Here is a 17,504-nt window from a genome sequence, read left to right as displayed (position 1 = left end):
GAGACGGTTGTCAAGGGTGCACACGCTGCCAGGCTGAGCCGAGGCTCTGGCTGTGTCCAAGAAGAAGTCCGTATCATGGCCCCAGGCTACCTGGGCCTGTTCAGTGCCCCCCACAAGAGCCAGAGAGACAGCAGCGGTGCCCTCACAGGTGAGAACGAGGGGAGCACCAGGGAGCTACAAGCAGAAAACGATCAAAACGGAACCTACCTTTGATCCCCACGAAGACGGTCAGGCCAAAGCAAATGAAGAAAACGACAAACACGAGGACGAAGTGGCGCTTGGAGAGTGTGTACAGCCGCATGGGCGCCAGCCTGGGAGAAGCCAGGACATAAGGTGGTCAGGGGGCTGGCCTGCATCAGGGGGACACTGTGCCACCAGGATGCAAGGGGGGTGGGGAAGCTGGCCTGAATAGGAGGTGATGGGGGGGCTGGCACGCCTGGCATGGTGAAGAAGGGACGCGCAGCCACACAGCTGGGATACAAGGGTGGTCAGGGGCTGGCCCGTGTTTGGGGGGTAGCCACAATGCCACGTAGACCGCCCACCTTCCGCACCCTCCAGCCCCTCACCCCGATGTGGGCTTGTTCTAAAACCAGGGACCTTTCCTGGCAATACAGTCTCAAGGGCCACTGTGACTATTTCAGGGGCAGGTGACATCCAGGATGGAGTGGGGAAGGTCATACCCAGCCCTCGTGGAGAAGGCCCTGAGCACGACACCCACTCACACACCTTTCTCCACCCCCACTCGTGCCCAAGGGCCCTGCCTAACTTCACTCCCAGCAGGGGGGCAGCTTCCTGTGCACTGCCACAGTCAACACCAGATGCAACTGCCAGGTGCCGCCAGGCACGTGTCTCTGCTGGTATCCCCACCAGCCCAGGGTTTTTCTTTTCCTCTTCAGGTTCTCTCATAATTTAAGACCCCTCACTGGCCTCACCTCGTCATGGGGAACTGTGAAGTCTGGTTCACAGTTGCCCACACTCTTCTGTGACTTACACCAGTGTGGAGACTGACTCAGGGGACCAGCCTAACACTCACCCCCTCAGAGTCCCCTCCTGCGAACTCCCCTTCTCCTGTAGTCAGAAGAAATGGCGGGGGGCAGGTATCACTTCTCTTTGAGGACTCCCTCTATCAAGGTCAGCAAACAAAAGAAACCCTTGGAAAGGGCAGTTGATGACTGTTTTAGGCTTGCGGGCCATATAGTCTGTGTCACACGCACCCCACTCTGCCTTTATAAGCACAGACACCCCACAAATGAATGTGAGAGGTTGTGTTCCAGTCTGACAGGTGGCAGGCCAACTGGACCTGCAGTTCACAGACCCCTACATGCTAACGGGGAGACCTATAAACCTGAAGAGGGGAGAGCAAGTGGTTTTTTGTTTTGCTTTGTTTCTTACAACCTTTTTGTTCTTGTCTTTCCTGGTCTTGTGAGGTGGAACAAGCAGGAAGGCAACTGCGGAAGATGTGCCATTTCTCAGACATCACGGACAGGCAGAGGCACACACGCCCAGAGGTGGAGAATGGGTTCTAACCGGACACTGGGAACGTTATTTACCTTCGTGGTGGACACTGGGAACATTATTTACCTTTGTGGTGTGAAGCACACAGGTACTACACACACACCCTCTTCTCCTTCTGCCCCTGAGGAGGAGTCCACACCTGAGGAGGAAGTCAGCTGCTGAGGCTGAAACTTATCTCCGGGCAGAGGTGGGGCCCTGAGCCTCTGACGTGGCAGGCCTGCCAGACCTCCTGGTGAGTGTACTAACTACTTACTCCATCAACCAAAGCTCAGATCGGTGTCACTACCTCTCGTTGAATGACTGAACAGGTTATAAATAACAGAAAGAGTGCCTCCACGTTTGCCTTTGGGGCTCCAGTCTAAACGCTAAGGCTCAAGACACTCTGCTGAGCCAGAAAAAAAAAGGGAAGAGTTAACGAGCTCAGCCTGATCCCAACCCAGATTCTGGACGCTGTAAATTCTGTATAGTCCCTGGGTGGTACAAACAAAGAGTTAGCACACTCAGCTGCTAACCGCAAGGCTGGAGGTTTTCGTGCACCCAGAAGTACCTTGGAAGAAAGACCTAGTGATCTCCTGAAAAACAGCCATCAGAAACCCTACAGAGCACAGGTCTACTCTGCAACCCATGAGTTGCCATGACTTGGAGTCACTAAACGCTAAATGGAAATGAAATTATAAGAGGCCTGAGAGCCTTAAAATAGCAGAGCTTGAATTACCTCGGGGAGGAAGTTCAACCCAATTTACAGATGGGGCAACTGAGGTCTAGAGGTGGAAAGGGACTTGCCCAAGAAGCCACAGCTGGTCCTTGGCAGTGACAGTCTCTCCTGGAAGGAGGCTCTGGGCAGCAGGATGGAGCTAAGATGGCCTACCTCCATGAGTGCCCTTCTGGGACAATCCTAGGGAAGTGCACAGGGTGGGCGTGAGGACTAGCACCTCCTCTGACACCCCAGGTGTTGAGTATATCACTAGCATGGCCTGTTTAATGCACTTTTGCTGTAACTCTGCAGAAGGGACGATCTCTAGTCAGCTGTGCAGAGCATTTTCCCTCAGAAAAGGTCACCAAGCTAAGTGGACTACAGCCCCGAGCAGGAAAAGGACTGTAGTGGAAAACCAGGGAAATCCAAATAAAGCCTGTCGTTTAGTCAAAACATAAAGCATTAACAAAAATGGCACAAAGTCATTCCTGAGCACCCACAACGAGATGCTGAGGAATGCCAGGAGCTCCCCAAGCAGAAGCTGAGAAAACAGAAGAGGAAGCAGGAAAAAAAAAAGAGATAAGAATAATTACACTTTAAATTCCGGTTTTAAAACACATTAATGACACCCTTAAATCACAGCTATTTTGCAGGTGAGGAGGAGTGTGACAAAGTTAAGAACAGGAATGACAACACACCATCAAATTTATGCAAAAAAAAAAAAAAAAGACAAACCAAACTTGTTGCAGCTGAGTCAATTCCGACTCATACGGAGCCTGTAGGACAGAGCAGAACTGCCCCATACAGTTTCCAAGGAGTGCCTGGTGGATCTGAACTGCCAATCTTTTGGTCAGCAGACACAGCTCTTAACCACTACACTACCAGTGTACAACTTACCCAGGGCATTTTCCAATATTCTCCTCATAAGCCTCATTTCCTCTTTCTTAAAACTCCCACTTCCAACCAATCCATTAACCCCCGAAACTACACGTAGTCCCCGGCTTACAAAACGGTTCCGCCCCAAAAACTCCACTGTAAGTCGGTTGTGGTGTAAGTCGAATACCTTTTTTTTTTTTTTTTTTCATTATTATTGCCTTTTATTACCAGCACCTTTATAAATCCAATCTTTGGGGGTTGGAAACATTACACATAGACTTACAGAGAATGATACCATCAACATATTACATGCTGCAACGTTGTATGTAATACATATTCCTAACAATAAAAACACGTCCAAAGAAACCCAGAAGGTTCTAAGTGTCGTTTGTCCTAACTCAAATACGTGGTAAGTTGGGGACTACCTGTATTGCCTTGAGATAATCTTTAAACCTTAAACCAAAAATATCCCCTGAAGTCTTCTCAAAACCAAACAATGATTTAGCTTAACTAGTAAAACATGCCTGACTTGAGCATTATTCTCTTTTAAGAGCTGTCCATATCGGATCCAAGTGACGGCAGCAACTTGAAAGGTTAGCTAGGAACCTTAGGGGGCTGTGAGTTTATGTTAACGGAGGAGGAATGACTTGGTAAAGGAGGGTGAGAGTGGCTGCACAACGGGAAGAATCTAATCAGTGTCAACGAATTCTAAATGCAGAAACTGTTGAACTGGTTTATATTCTGCTGTGTACATTCTCAACAACAACAAATAACTAAAAACTTTACAAAATAAAACCAAACCAATTTATCGGCGATTTTCCTGATTCGGCAACGCAGCCTTACCCAAGTCAACGGAAAAAAGATGCCAAGTGGATGATGCTAGAAAAGACGCAGCCAGGGCAGGACCCCGGCCCACATCGGGCTAGCTGGACGGAAGGTGGGCCCCCGCCTTCACCCACTCCTGCCTTGCCCTGGGCAGCAAGCCTGTGCAGGCGCCCTCCCTCCAGCCTGGAAACTCTCCCAGCCCGCTGTGGTGCCAGCGGGGACCGCACCATGAGAGGATGGTCACAGGAGGACACCTCCCACCATAGTTCCCCACCCCCAGTGCCATCGAGTCGATTCCGACTCATAGCGACCCTACTGGACAGACTAGAACTGCCCCATATCCTCTCTAAACTCACCGAAAAGCACTGAAGCACATCACCAAAAAGCGAGAGCCCTCTGGAACCTCAGACATTATCCTACTTCAAACAAACCGTAGGTCTCTTCACAAACAAAACGCTGAGTATCCAACAGGAAGACAGGGGAAGAGAAGGAAGGAGTCTGCCTGAGCTGACCCCACCCCTCGGCGCAGACCCAGAGGGGTGAAGACAGTGGCTCGGCGGAACTCCTCACACATCTCAGAGCTCCCAGCTCTTCAGAACATCTCCCGGGATTTCTCACCTCCCTGCTGGAACGTTACTGTTTCTAACCATCAAGCTAACCTACACCAAAGGCCCAGGCAAGTCTCGGCAACCAAGAGAGCCTTTTACACTCTATTATCACATTTCTGCTAGGTGGTGCAGCTGCTAACAGAAAGGTTGTGGTTCAAATCCACCTAGTGGTGCCTTGGAAGAAAGGTCTGGCAAACTTCTTCAAAACAAATCAGCCACTGAAAAGTCTATGGGGCACAGTTCTGCTTTGCACACATGGGGACGCCGTGAGTCAGAGCCGACTCCGCAGCATCTGGTTTTATCAGACCACTAAAAGAAGGACAATTTCTGTAAACTCTCGGAGGCACCAAAACTGCAACGCAAAAAATCAGCCAGGCCTCCCACCAAGAGGCCTCCCAGCCGAAGGTCTTTTCTGTCCCCCGAGGGCCCACCTCCATCCACCGTTACCCATTCTCTTGTTGAAACTCGCCAGCTGTGTGCACTCTCCTGCCACCTCTGCACAGGACTTCCTGCCTGCGTCCCCTTCCCTCCTCTGAGAAGCAGTGTCTCCCAAGGCATTTTCACTTAGAAGTCTACATGACCTATGATCAATAGGTTTAAAACTGAACTCATTAAAAAATAAAATAAAATTGAAGAAAAACCTACCTCACCCCCAACTCCCTGCCTCGTCTACTCTCAACTGCCAAGTCCTGAAGCCCTGGGGTCATCTCTGATGGCCCTCTCTCCTTCAACCCACACATGGCACAGGCAGGAGGGGCCTCCCTTCTTCAGTTCTCTTCACCACTGCCAGGCCCTCAAGACCCCCACCGGAATGACTGCACTCGCCACCCAGCAGCTGACACCTTCCCGTTTCCTCAGCGCCCCCCCAACACCGGGCAGGCCTGACTCCCCTGACGGTTATTGTTGTTGTTAGCTGCCGTCGTGTGTGCAGGGTAGAGCTGCTCCACTGCCTGTCTTCTGCAGTGCCTCTGAGTGAGTTAGAACCTCAACCTCCTGGCTACTAGTTCAGGGCTTACAGCACCTTTAACGTGTGGTCCCTGTGGAGAAAATCTAGTGTCGACAGATGCAGCCTGTTGTTGTTGGGTGTCCTCCAGTCGATTTTGACTCATAGTGGCCATACAGGATAGAGCAGAACGGCCCTATAGGGTTTTCTAGGCTATAATCTTTATGAGAACAGATCGCCAGGTCTTTTCTCCTGAGGAGCCTCTGGTGGGTTTGATCAAGCTTAAACTCCTCTTTATGGTTTTCATGCTTCTCAAATCCTTCCTGTAATTCCTCTCTGACCTTCCTACCACCCTGCACAGAGCCTGTATGAACTACTGCCTCATTTAGTCGTCACTATGACTCAGGAGGCAGGTACCACCACCGCCACATTTCACAGGTAAGGAAAGCTTGCCCTGGGTCACAAAGCTATTAAGCAGCAGGGGCTGCATTCGAACCAAGCACCAGACTCCAGAGCCAGGGTGCGGCCTGGCACGGTCACGCAGAGCCCACGGCAGCCCACCCCACACTGTTCTCCTGACGGGAAACACCCTCCCCTCTTCCTGCACACCAGCTACCTCCAACCAGCATTCAGGGCTCGCCCTTACGGCTCACCTTCTCCAGGAAGCCTCCCCGCCCTACTCCAGTTCTCCCGGCTGCCCATGTTTTTAAGCCATGACAACAGATGTGGTCTGCACTGCACACCAAGCACCTGAAGACAAACTATCAGTCTATCTGCAGGAACACCAGGCTTGGCACGTGGTAGGTGTGGTGGGTAGAATACCAGATGCCAACAAGTCAATCTGACTCACAGCGACCCCATGTGTGTCAGGACAGAACTGTGCTCCACAGCATTTCCAGTGGCTGATTTTCAGAAGCAGATCACCAGCCCTTTCTTCTGAGGCACCTTGGGTGGACTTGAACCTGGAATCTTTTGGTTAATAAGACAATGCATTATTTATACCACCCAGAGACTCCAATAGCTTCCCCCAAAAACTCATGTCCACCCAGACTCTCAGAATGTGATCTTATTTAGAAATAGGGTCTATGGTGATTAGTTAGTTCAGGATCTTGAGATGAAGTCATCCTGCATTTAGGGTGGGCCCTAAATCCGAGGAGGTGACACAGGAGACACAGAGAAGAAGGCCATGTGAAGGCCACATGAAGACTGGAAAGATACAGCTACTAACCAAGGAAAGCAGGGATTGCCAGAAGGTGGAAGAGGCAAGGAAGAACCTTCCCTAGGGCCTTCAGAGGGAGCACAGTCCTCCTGACACCTTGATTTTGGATCTCTGGCCTCCAGAGCTATGACAGATGAAATGTCTGTTGTTTTAAGCCACCCACCTCGCTACGGTAGCCCTACAGTAGGTATTCGAAAAGTATCTACTGAAAAATGATACTGGTAAGGAGCTTCTTGGCTCAAGTAGACACAAAAGACTACATGGGCAGCTCCTGTCTGGAGGGGAGATGAGAAGGCAGAGGGGGACAGGAGCTGGCTGAATGGACATGGGGAATACAGGGTAAAGAGAAGGAGTGTGCTGTCTCATTAGGGGGAGAGCAGCTAGGAGTACATGGAAAGGTGTGTATAAGTTTTTGTATGAGAGACTGACTTGATTCATAAACTTTCACTTAAATCACACACACACACAAAAAAGTATCTACTGAGCTCAGCTTCCCTGAGTCATTTCAGGTGTGCCCGTCCAGCTTCCTCAGGGTGGCGGTGGGATCCTGGGAGCAGGGCCCAGCCCCGTTTCCTCACAGTACCTGGGCTGTGTCCAGCACACCACTGACACAGCCTCTGCTGGGTAGCAGGCGGGCAGATGGCCTGCAAGCCCCGCTGGCTCCCAGTGGCCGGTTCTCCTTTTCCTCAGGGGCCCAGCACCAGTCTTCCCTGCTGGTCTGCCTGTCTTCTCACACTCACTCACCTGAGGCATACACTCTAGAACTCAGGCCCAGCTGCAGCTCCCAGGGCCTCTGGAGATCCTTCAAACACAGTGGGGCAGGCTGTCCCCTTAGCCCCCTCGGGTTCTTTGGGTCCCTTCTAAATTAATCTCAACTTCATAGGGGCTTTAAACTATCACAGACACACTTCAGAAAATAAGGACAATAGAAAAAAAAAGTTTTTTAATCATACACAAAATAATTAGAAGTATTTCCTAGAGAAACTAAAAACACTTTTACTGGAAAGTCTACCAAAAAAAAAAAAAAAAAGCAGACGTTATAAACAACACCTTCCCTTCGTTCTGCACCAAAACCAAAAACCAAACCCACTGCCGTCGAGTCAATTCCGACTCATGGCGACCCTATAGAACAGAATAGAACCGCCCCACAGAGTTTCCAAGGAGCACCTGGCAGATTCGAACTGCCGACTTCTTGGTTAGCAGCCGTAGCACTTAACCACTACGCCACCAGGGTTTCCTCTTTCTGCACGGTCAAGCAATTTCCCATGGGAACTGTCCCAAGTAAGGTGCAGTCTGCAGAGACGTCCCATTCAGGGGAGAAAAGAGCTGGAAACCTGGGGGTCTCCACACCCCATAGCCTCTGGTCCCTGCCAGCAGAGGGGGGTGCATTTACCTAATGCTGCTTACTGCCTCTCTTCCCTGCCTCCTCCCTGTGATCTCCTCTGCTATAGGCTTTACATACAGGGTACACGCAAACAATTCCCACATCTGTCAGCCCGGCATTCTGCCCTGACTCCAGTCTCACGAGAACCTTGACTTGCCACTTGGACGCTGAACAGGCACTTCAAATACGATGTGTCTACAGCTGAGCTCCTGGTCTTTCCCCCGAAGCTGCCCTCCTGCAGTCACCCTCACCTCCAGTCAGTCCTTCTAGTTCTTGGGCCAAAACCCTCGGCATTATCTCAAACCTCCTGTCTCGCTTCCACATCCGATCCATCAACAAATCCTTCAAAAAGACATCTAGACTCTGGGCACTTCTCGCTACTCAGGCCAAACACTCCACCTTTCACTTGGATTATAGTAGCCTCCTGCCTGGTCTTTCCGGGGGCAGTGGTGGCTCAGTGGGACATTTCTCGCCTTCCAAGCAGAAGACCCAGGTTCAATTCCCAGCCAATGCACCTCGTGTACAGCCAGCACCCATCTGTCAGCAGAGGCCTGGGATGTAGCTCTGCTGCCAAACAGATTTCAGCAGAGCTTCCAAACTAACACAGACTAGGAAGAAAGGCCTGTCAATCTACTTACGAAAATCAGCCCATGAAAACCCTGTAGATGACAATGGTCCCATCCCATCGCACGTGGGGTCACCATGAGTTGGAAGCCAACTCGAGGGCAACTAACAACCACCACCACCTGGTCTTTCTGCTTCCATATTTAGCACCCTACACTCTGGTCTCTATCCAACCAGTTTAGTGAAAGTGAGATTTGTTATATCTCCAAAGACTTCCCTTATCATTCAGAGTTGATAGCCAAAAGCTTCACAATGCAAACGTCACTGGCATGTTTATGAGTGCTTGTGCCATTCTTACCCCACATCACTCTAAAGAGGCACAGGAGCCGCAGGACGCGGAGGAATTCCCTTCAGGTTGTCTCTCCAGAGCCACCCTCTGCCTTCTCCCACCCTGGCTCCCTGCTGACAAGACCACCCACCCATAACAGAGGCTATAAATGCCAGACCCTGGCTTCCCCAGGCTTTCTCACAGCTAGAGCACAGAACCTGAAGGGAAATCAGCAGGGCTTCCAGAAAAGGTTTCCCTTCCTAATAAAAAGACATGAATGAGAGGAAAGCCCCTTTGTCTGCAGTGGACACGACTATGCACACACTCTCCTGAGAGGCTGCAGCCACATCTCAGAGAAGAAGGCGGACATTGCAAACAGGTCCAGGACCAGTGGAAAGATGAAAACCCTCTAGGTCACTGGTGAATTGATGCTGCAATGGCCCTACCTGGACTTCTAGACAGCTGAGATCATACACCCCTTGTTGTTTAAGCCACTTTTAATTAAAGATCCTAACAGAAGCAAAAGCTTTGTACAATACACCTCCCCCCCAAAAAAAAAACCCAAAATTAAAAATGAAACTCAAGGCACCAAGCCACTACGTAGCGTTGTGGGAAACCTCCTCTCTCAGAGCACCTAGAACCACCCTTTCAGAACACGAAGCAGACATCAACCCTCCCTCACTCAGGCGCTCTCACTCAGGTGCTGCCCTCTGACTTCCCCGTCCTTGCAACCTCCCTTCAAGCTCCCACTCCCCACCCCCACTGTCCTTCCTGGCCCAGATGAGACCCCACCTCCGGTGAGGCCATCCCCAACCTCTCTGAGAGAAAGCAACTGTCCAGTCCCTGGGTGGTACAACTTGTTAATGAGCTCAGCTGCTAAGTGAAAGGTTGGAGGTTTAAGTTCATAGAGAGGCACCTCGGAAGAAAGGTCTGGCCATCCATTTCTGAAAAATCAGCCACTGAAAACCCTATGGAGCACAGTACTGCTGACACACATGGGGTCACCACGGATCAAAGTCGACTTGACAGCAACTGCCTACTGAGCTGTGGGGCCCGACGTACAAGGCCATCTCAGGATTTGATCACAGTGGTAACTGTCCTACACACCCACTCCCTGCCCCACAGGGAAGAGCTCTGTCCACTCCTCAGTACCCAGAGCAGAGCCTCACAAATGCCAGCGGTTCCATAATTACTTATTCTTTTCATTTCTACTCACTCTCTCGGTTTCACTCTTTCCCTTCACGCTCTAAGATTTTCCCTGCTACGATGCTTACTGACCACTCAATTGCAAAACGTAACTGTTTTCCTCCCAATGTTGTCTTTTAATATTTTAGGTGGCTCTGGCGTTTGTCCTCCACTTGACACTGCCGCAGCACCTCTGAGCACCCTCCAGGACACCCTCCTGTCAGAACGCCACCCAACCCTTCACTCGGTGAACCAGAAAGCCACACCGCTGAGCATTCTGAACCACTGGAGCCAGCCTCATTTCCCCACCGAGCACTTCGCTCCTATGCGGGCCTACAAGACTACAAGAGCGAATACAACAGAGCACTGGGGAGAGCAGGTGGGCGAGGTGAGTGCTCAGAGGCCTGACTCACCTGACCCGGAGCAGAATGAACGCAGAATGGATTGTGGGTGAGCAGAGAATGCGGGAAGCACCTCCAGGCCCTGTCTGTAAGCCAGGAGATGACCAGAGGGAGGAGAAGCACCAGCGCAGGCCCTGCCTGTCACACAGCCCGCACAGGGTGCAGGGCAGGGGAGAAAACCACCCAGCAGCCTGAGATTCTTTATAAGTAAGCATTTGACCTCATCTCAGAACCATATTGAAAATATTTCGGTATTATAGATTTTGCTACTAGTTCAGCTGATACCAGCTTTACAATTAAAGGATCAGAATTTAAAAAATTGCACTGCGGGCAGTGGAAAGGGACTTTGAATCTCAAAGCCAGTTCACATTTTAGTTTTTATTTTTTCATAATCAGTATAAAAATAATCTCTTCGACTTGGTCCAAAGCACCAGTTTGGAGCCTGTCCACCTGTTTTCAAATCCCGGCTCCCTCCCTTCCTAGTATACTGCTGTGGGCAAGAGAACTAACTTCTCAGGACCTCAGTTTCCTCATCTGTAAAATGGAGATAAGCAAACTATTCATCGCAGGGTTGCTGGGAAGCACAAATGCAATAATAAACAGAAAGTGCTTAGAGCAGTGTGGCAGGACTGCCATGAGAGCACGACGTGTGCTAGTTAGTAGGAATAATACTTACGCTTCTCCTCCTCCCCCTACTTTTTATTTAAAAAATTTTCAGTTTTCATTCTAATATGTCTGGAAGACCTACCGTGTAAAATCTCCCCTCCTCTAGCTCAGAGCCAGCCTGAGCGTGGGCTCTGGGCCAGGGTGAAGGGTGAAGGAAAAGGCAGGTGAGGGTGGGCTTCCTAAGCACTTACTTGGTACGAGAAGCATCCCTGTGAGGCAGGCATCATCAGCCCATTTTACATATGGGAAAGCAGAGACGGACAGGGGATAAACGCCTGTAGACAGCCCAGCTAGCAGGTGGCAGAGGTGGGATCTGAACCCATGAGTGTACACCCTAGCCCCTGAAGTCAGGGGCTGGAGAGGCCCACCACCCCTTACACTCACTATTTGACCCTCCTCACCACAATCTCCCCTCTAAATAATCCACTAAGAATGTGTTTTGAGAAGAAACTTCTAAGGACAGAGTAACAACTCTGAAATTTCCACCAATCAGGCAAAATATATTACTAATAATTTATCTTCAGCTACTCAAGAATTAAGTAAGCTTCACTGTCGAAATGGACATGAAAAGAGAAAGTGGAGGGAGGGAGCGGGCTGTCTCATTAGGAGGAGAGCAATTGGGAGTATGTAGCAAGGTGTATGTAAGTTTTTGTGGGAGAGACTGACTTGATTTGTAAACTTTCACCTAAAGCACAATAAAAATTTTTTAAAATTAAGTTATACAAACATACAAGGCCCAACAACCTCAAAACATACATTACTGAAGAAATCTGTACTCTCCTTAAGGAGCCATGGCTTCATGTGTGCCCTCCCAGGCCACAAGCCCAATGACCCACATTTGTCACAGAATACCCTTCCAAGGCCAAACACAGGTCAGTGGACTTGTCTCTGCACAAGAAGACTGCCGGATGCTCGGAGCAGTACTCCAGAATCAATCTACCAGTAGTGCGCCATGCTAGTTTCAGGCAGTGTAGCCTAGAGGTTAAGAACAGGACTGTGGAGGCTGCTGGCTGGGCAGGAAGACCGTCTGCACCACTCACCAGCAGGGTGGTCTGGGCAAATTATCTTCCCTCTCCCACCCTCCAGTTCCTGAGCAGTAAAATTCAGGAATCTGAGGGAGACTTCCACCTCGGGTGGCTGTGACAATTCAGAAAGTTGTTACACGAAAGCCCTTTCTCGGCACTCGTTAGCTGTCAGCCGTTACTGACGCAGTGGAATACAGCTGTCAAGAGCTCTGGGCCAGGCTACCTGGGCTTCCATCACAGCTCTAGGACTTACTAGCTGTGTCACCTTCAGCCACCCACTTGACTTCTCCACACCTCAGTTTTCTCATCTATAAAATGGAGATGCTAACAGAAACTACCTCATGGGGAGGGTGGTTGTGATGATTAATGAAACCAGATGCCTAAAGCACTAACAACACCACCTGGTGCATAGTAAACACTCAAAAGATTTTCTATTATTTTTTATAGAAATCAGATTGGTTCAGAGAAAAAAAAATTCTAAGAGAAACCCCAAACCAAATCTGTTGCCATCAAGTCAATTTCAACTCATGGTGACCTATGTGTTTCAGAGTAGAACTGTGCTCCACAAGGTTTTCTTGGCTGTCATCTCACAGAAGCAGACGCCAGGCCCTTCTCTGGGGCACCACTGGGTAGATTTGAACAGCCAATCTTTCAGTTAGTAGTGAAAACCAAACCATTAGCGCCACCCAGGGACCTAAGCAAGTCTAAATAACTCTAGGTTGCCAGACTAGGCCCAGTATCCCCAACAGCACAGAAGGCCATAAAAAAAAAAAGCCCCTGCTGTCAATTCAGTTCTGACTTACAGCAACCCTACAAGACAGAGTGAAAACCCTGGTGGTGTAGTGGTTAAGTGTTACAGCTGCTAACCTGAAGGTCAGCAGTTCGAATCCACCAGGCACTCCTTGGAAACTCTATGGGGCAGTTCTACTCTGCCCTATAGGGTTGCTATGAGTCGGAGAGAGCAGAACTACCCCACAGAGTTTCCAAGGAGCAGCTGGTGGATTTGAATTGCCAACCTTGTGGTTAAATGCCCTCCCAGGCCACTGCGCCACCAAGGCTCCACTCAGAAGACGAAGGACACAAAAACCCCAGCAGATTCCATTGGGCTTAATCTGTGCCATACCTTCACTGCTCGAAGAGTCTAATTCATGCACCTGACTGCCTCCAGCACAAGATACAGGTAAAATACACTCTTTAAAAATGGTTTTAAATGCCAAGCAAGACACAAACAAAACATCAATTTGATTTAAATTTGCTACATTGACAGCAGAGCAACCAATGAATGTGAAAAGCTCTCACTGTGTTAGCACTGCAGCTCTAATAGGAAGTCTGGTTATCAGCTACACACTCCTCTCCTATCCAACGCCTGGGGTCTCGCTTCCCCAGCGTGAAGGAGCTTTGCATGTAAGTAGATTTTGCAAGAAGCTTAAGTGGACAGGTTTATGAACTGGGAGCTCTTTTTTCTGGCTGATTTTGATGGCAATCTCTACTGCCCTTCTGAAAAGAGTTGGCTGGACTGAATTTGAGCAGGGAGTGGGGGGCAAGGGCCAGGATTGACAGAGGGACAGGCCCCTCCCTACACTTACCCCTCTACCCACCCCCTAAGCTGCCACTGCCCCTCCAGGGCACTCCCTTCTTCTCTTCCTGCTTCTCTTCCTGCTCCTGTCACTCGTCACCTTTCTCACCCCTGGGCATGTCTCTCACAGTCACGTCAGCACTCTGACTCCACTAGGCAACGGCGTTTCAAACGTGCTTTTTCAGAATTTGTATTTGCTGCCAAAGATGTTTTCTGTGTCCCAGGCCCCCGCTATCCTGTCTGCTGCACGGTGGTGGCTGGCTAACCTCCAGGTGACCATGCTCCACACCCACCAGCCCGTGCTCCACAGAGTAGGGCCCTGCTTTCATCTGAGCCTGCAGCCTGGCAGTGGGAGAAATTCAAACACCCCTCCCAAGACTTGGTTCAAGGTGTAGCTTTGCAGTTCCTCCCCGAGACCTTAACTTAGTTAACGTAACAGAGCAGCACCAGACGCCTGTGGGACACCAGGACTCCAGTACTGGCTACCGCCCACAACACCTGGCAGTCCCTCAAACTTCCTATTAACAGAGAGAACACCACCACCCACCACCCAGGGTGGCGTGAGGCTCCCAGGAGAGCAGGTCTGGCAGTGAACCTCCTAGAATATACTGGTTGTCCTTCTTCTGCAGGGTCACGACTTCGCATGGCTCCAGCCAGCACAGTTCACCGGCTAGTCCAAGTGATGCTGTTTACACGGAAGACACCATGAATGCCGCCCCTGAAGCTGTGCAGAGGCAGCACTGCTAACCCACCTCAAAACCAAGCCCACTGTCATCGAGTTGATTCCAACTCATAGCGACCCTATAGCAGAGGGCAGAACTGCCCCATAGGATTTCCAAGGCTGCAGATTGCCACATCTTTCTTACAGCGTGGCTGGTGGGTTCAAACCAGCAACTTTTCAGTTAGCAGCCAAGCGCTTAACCACTGCGCCACCAGGGCCCTTTAACTTACCTCATGTGGGTGTTAATTAAATAAAAGACCAGTAAGGCATCCATCTAGGACTGATGTTTAGCATGTTTACCCATGCTGCGCTAAAGTGACCAGTCAGAAATGTCTGAGGGCGCAAGGGGTAAGAAATTAAAATTCCCCTCCATCTTGGAGTTTGCAGTGAGGCAACACCGCAGGATCTTACTTCTCTATGTCCACAGGCAGAGAAATAAGCAAAGACCCAACGCAAAACCTTTCTGTCTCTAAAACCCCAGATGCGCACAGACGTACACCCACCCAGTCCTCTCTCAAAGCTGCCTTCTCTGAGAGCGTAATCAATTTCCAAAGCCTGACGGCCAAGCCTCCAGTCACAGGCAAAAGACCCAGGTCCTCTGTCACTTCTTGCAGCTCCAGTCAAGGCTAAACCCCTTTTTAATTCTCCTGTCTTTCTGGACGCCCCCTGGGGGAAACTCAGGAGACTCTGCTGCGTCAAAAACAGGCTTTAGGGACGGCGTCCATGGGGCCCTTGACAGGTTTCTCCTCATTAAAATCCCTGAACTTCACAGAAGTAATAAGGCCCAAAGTCAGCAGATTGTGAGACTCGTAAAACTAGGGATTCCCGGAGATCCAAAGAGGCCGTGGCATGGTCACAACGTGCCAACATCATCAAAAGGCATTTACAAAGAACCTCTCTCTACCAGCTCTGGGCTAGCTCACAAAGAGCTGAGTGGGCACTCTGCTGCTCTCAACAGGTGATGAAAAGGACCACTGACGGGGCAGGGCCACCAACCTGGTCAGGAGCCACCGACCAGGGACCACTGATGGGGCAGGGCCACCTACCAAGGCAGGGCCACCAACCTGGGTAGGGCTACTGCCCAGAGACCACTGACCGTGCAGGAGCCACCTACCAGGGCAGGTCCACCGACCAGGGACCATTGACGGGCCGGAGCCACTGACCGGGGCAGGGCCACCACGTCTCCAGCAGGGAGACTGGGCCTGGGCTGTGGCACAGCAGGGCGAGGGGCCGCCCGAGCGAAGTAAGCGAGAGGTCTCGGTGCAGGGCAGACCCCCCCCAGTCATCCCAATCGGGCTGCCCTGAGGACAGGGGCGCCCCGTTTCACCCTGCGGAGCCTGCAGACCGCTCGCTCCGGGGAGCTCTCCGGGACGCTCTCTGGGTCGCCGACCCACCCGCAGGCCGACCGCGCACCCCTGTCCAACCCCAGCCGGGCTGGCAGGCCAGGGCGCGGCCCCTCCACCGAGAGGCCCCCGGCTCCACGTGTGCGGCCCAGGGCGGCGCCGACAGCCCACCCGGCCCGGAGACCGGGACCGCCACCCCCTCCCGCCCGCCGGCCCGGCACTCACGGCTCCATCTCCGCGCCCCGGGCCCTCGGCCCCGCACGGCTGGAGCGACAGTGGCCCAGGATCCGCCGGCTTCGCCCAGCTCATCAGAGCGCGACGGCGCGGGTCACGTGCGCGGAAGCGGCCGCAGCGGCGGAAGTGGCCGCGGGCGGGGCGGGGCGGAGTGGGGGGGACGGGGGCCTCGGGGGGGCGGGGGGGCGGGGGGCGGGGTGGGGGGACCGGGGCCTCGGGGGGGCGGGGGGGCGGAGTGGGGGGGACGGGGGCCTCGGGGGGACGGGGGGGCGGGGGGCGGGGGGGGGGCGGGGGGGCGGGGGGGGCGGGGGCCCCGGGAGGAGCGGAGTGGGGGGACACAGGGGGGCGGAGTGGGGGGGCACGGGGGCCCCGGGGTGGGCGCGCCGCCAGCCAAGACAGACTGGCTTGCAGTCCCGGAGAACTCAATGGTTGACCTTAAAAAACCAAGAACAAACCCGTTGCCATCTCAAATATCTAGTCCATTCCAATTCACAGGACAGAGTGGAACAGCCACATAGCTTTTCCAAGGAGCAGCTGGTGGATTGAAACTGCTGACCTTTCGGTTAGCAGCCTGAGCTCTTAACCACCGGGGTTCGGGTTCACGGTAGGATGAGCAAATTAAGTGAATTAAACGACTTGGTCCACAGCGGAGCGCGGCAGCACACTCATTCATTCACCCTCTTACCTCCAAAACCAAAGAAAAAACCAAACCCACTGTGGTCAAGTCATTCTGACTCATAGCGACCCTACAGAACAGAGTAGAACTGCCCCACTGGGTTTCGAAGGCTGTCATCTTTGCAGAAGCAGACTGCCACATCTTTCTGGCGCCTCAGGGCTGGGTCGATTCAACCGTGGACTTTTGGTTAGTGGCGGAGTGCTGTAACCGCTGAGCCACCAGGGCTCCTCCTTCAGCCTCCAGAGCGTTTTAATCAGAGAATGAGGGTGGGCCTCCGGAGTCTACAAATGCCCTGCAGTGGGCTGAAAAACTCACTGGGTGTCCGGGCCCACTCACTGCTGCAGTTGCTTCTACATGGTGTGAACAGGTCAGCACGTTCCAGATTTAGGATCTTGGCTCACAGTTCTAAATTTATGAAATCAAGAATGGATGAGGGCCCAGGTTTGGCTATTTCCAAGATTCTCTTTAGAGCACTGGTCAAAATGCCCTCCGGCCCCCTCGGTGCCTGCCAGTTTAAAGTCAATCTAACCCAAAACCAAACCCAGTGCCGTCGAGTCTATTCCGACTCATAGCGACCCTAGAGGACAGAGTAGAGCTGCCCCATAGAGTTTCCAAGGAGCGCCTGGCCGATTCAAACTGCCGACCCTTTGGTTAGCAGTTGTAGCACTTAACCACTACGCCACCAAGGTTTCCAAAGTCAATCTGCATGAGGAAAATAAAA

The 17,504-nt window shown here is 51.8% G+C and overlaps 1 protein-coding gene across 3 annotated transcripts in view; it reads right to left on the bottom strand.

The window, feature by feature from the left end:
• Positions 1-17,504, bottom strand: part of TMEM181 (transmembrane protein 181) — a 67,622-nt gene that overhangs the window by 40,068 nt on the left and 10,050 nt on the right. For 2 of the 3 annotated variants that reach the window (XR_007519737.1, XM_049904751.1), the window contains exons 1-2: positions 16,099-16,189; positions 208-311 (exon numbers count right to left, since the gene is read on the bottom strand). Coding sequence is in view for 2 of the 3 variants with exons in the window: in XM_049904751.1 (XP_049760708.1) it covers positions 208-311; positions 16,099-16,106 (112 nt within the window). In the remaining variant the exon portion in view is untranslated. Of the gene's footprint in view, positions 1-207; positions 312-16,098; positions 16,190-17,504 lie in introns of those variants that run through there. The other variant, XM_049904766.1, reaches the window with a different exon arrangement.

This window comes from Elephas maximus, chromosome 1 (assembly GCF_024166365.1).
Source record: "Elephas maximus indicus isolate mEleMax1 chromosome 1, mEleMax1 primary haplotype, whole genome shotgun sequence".
NCBI classification, from domain to species: Eukaryota; Metazoa; Chordata; class Mammalia; order Proboscidea; family Elephantidae; genus Elephas; species Elephas maximus.
This window is presented reverse-complemented; position numbering and strand designations above follow the sequence as displayed.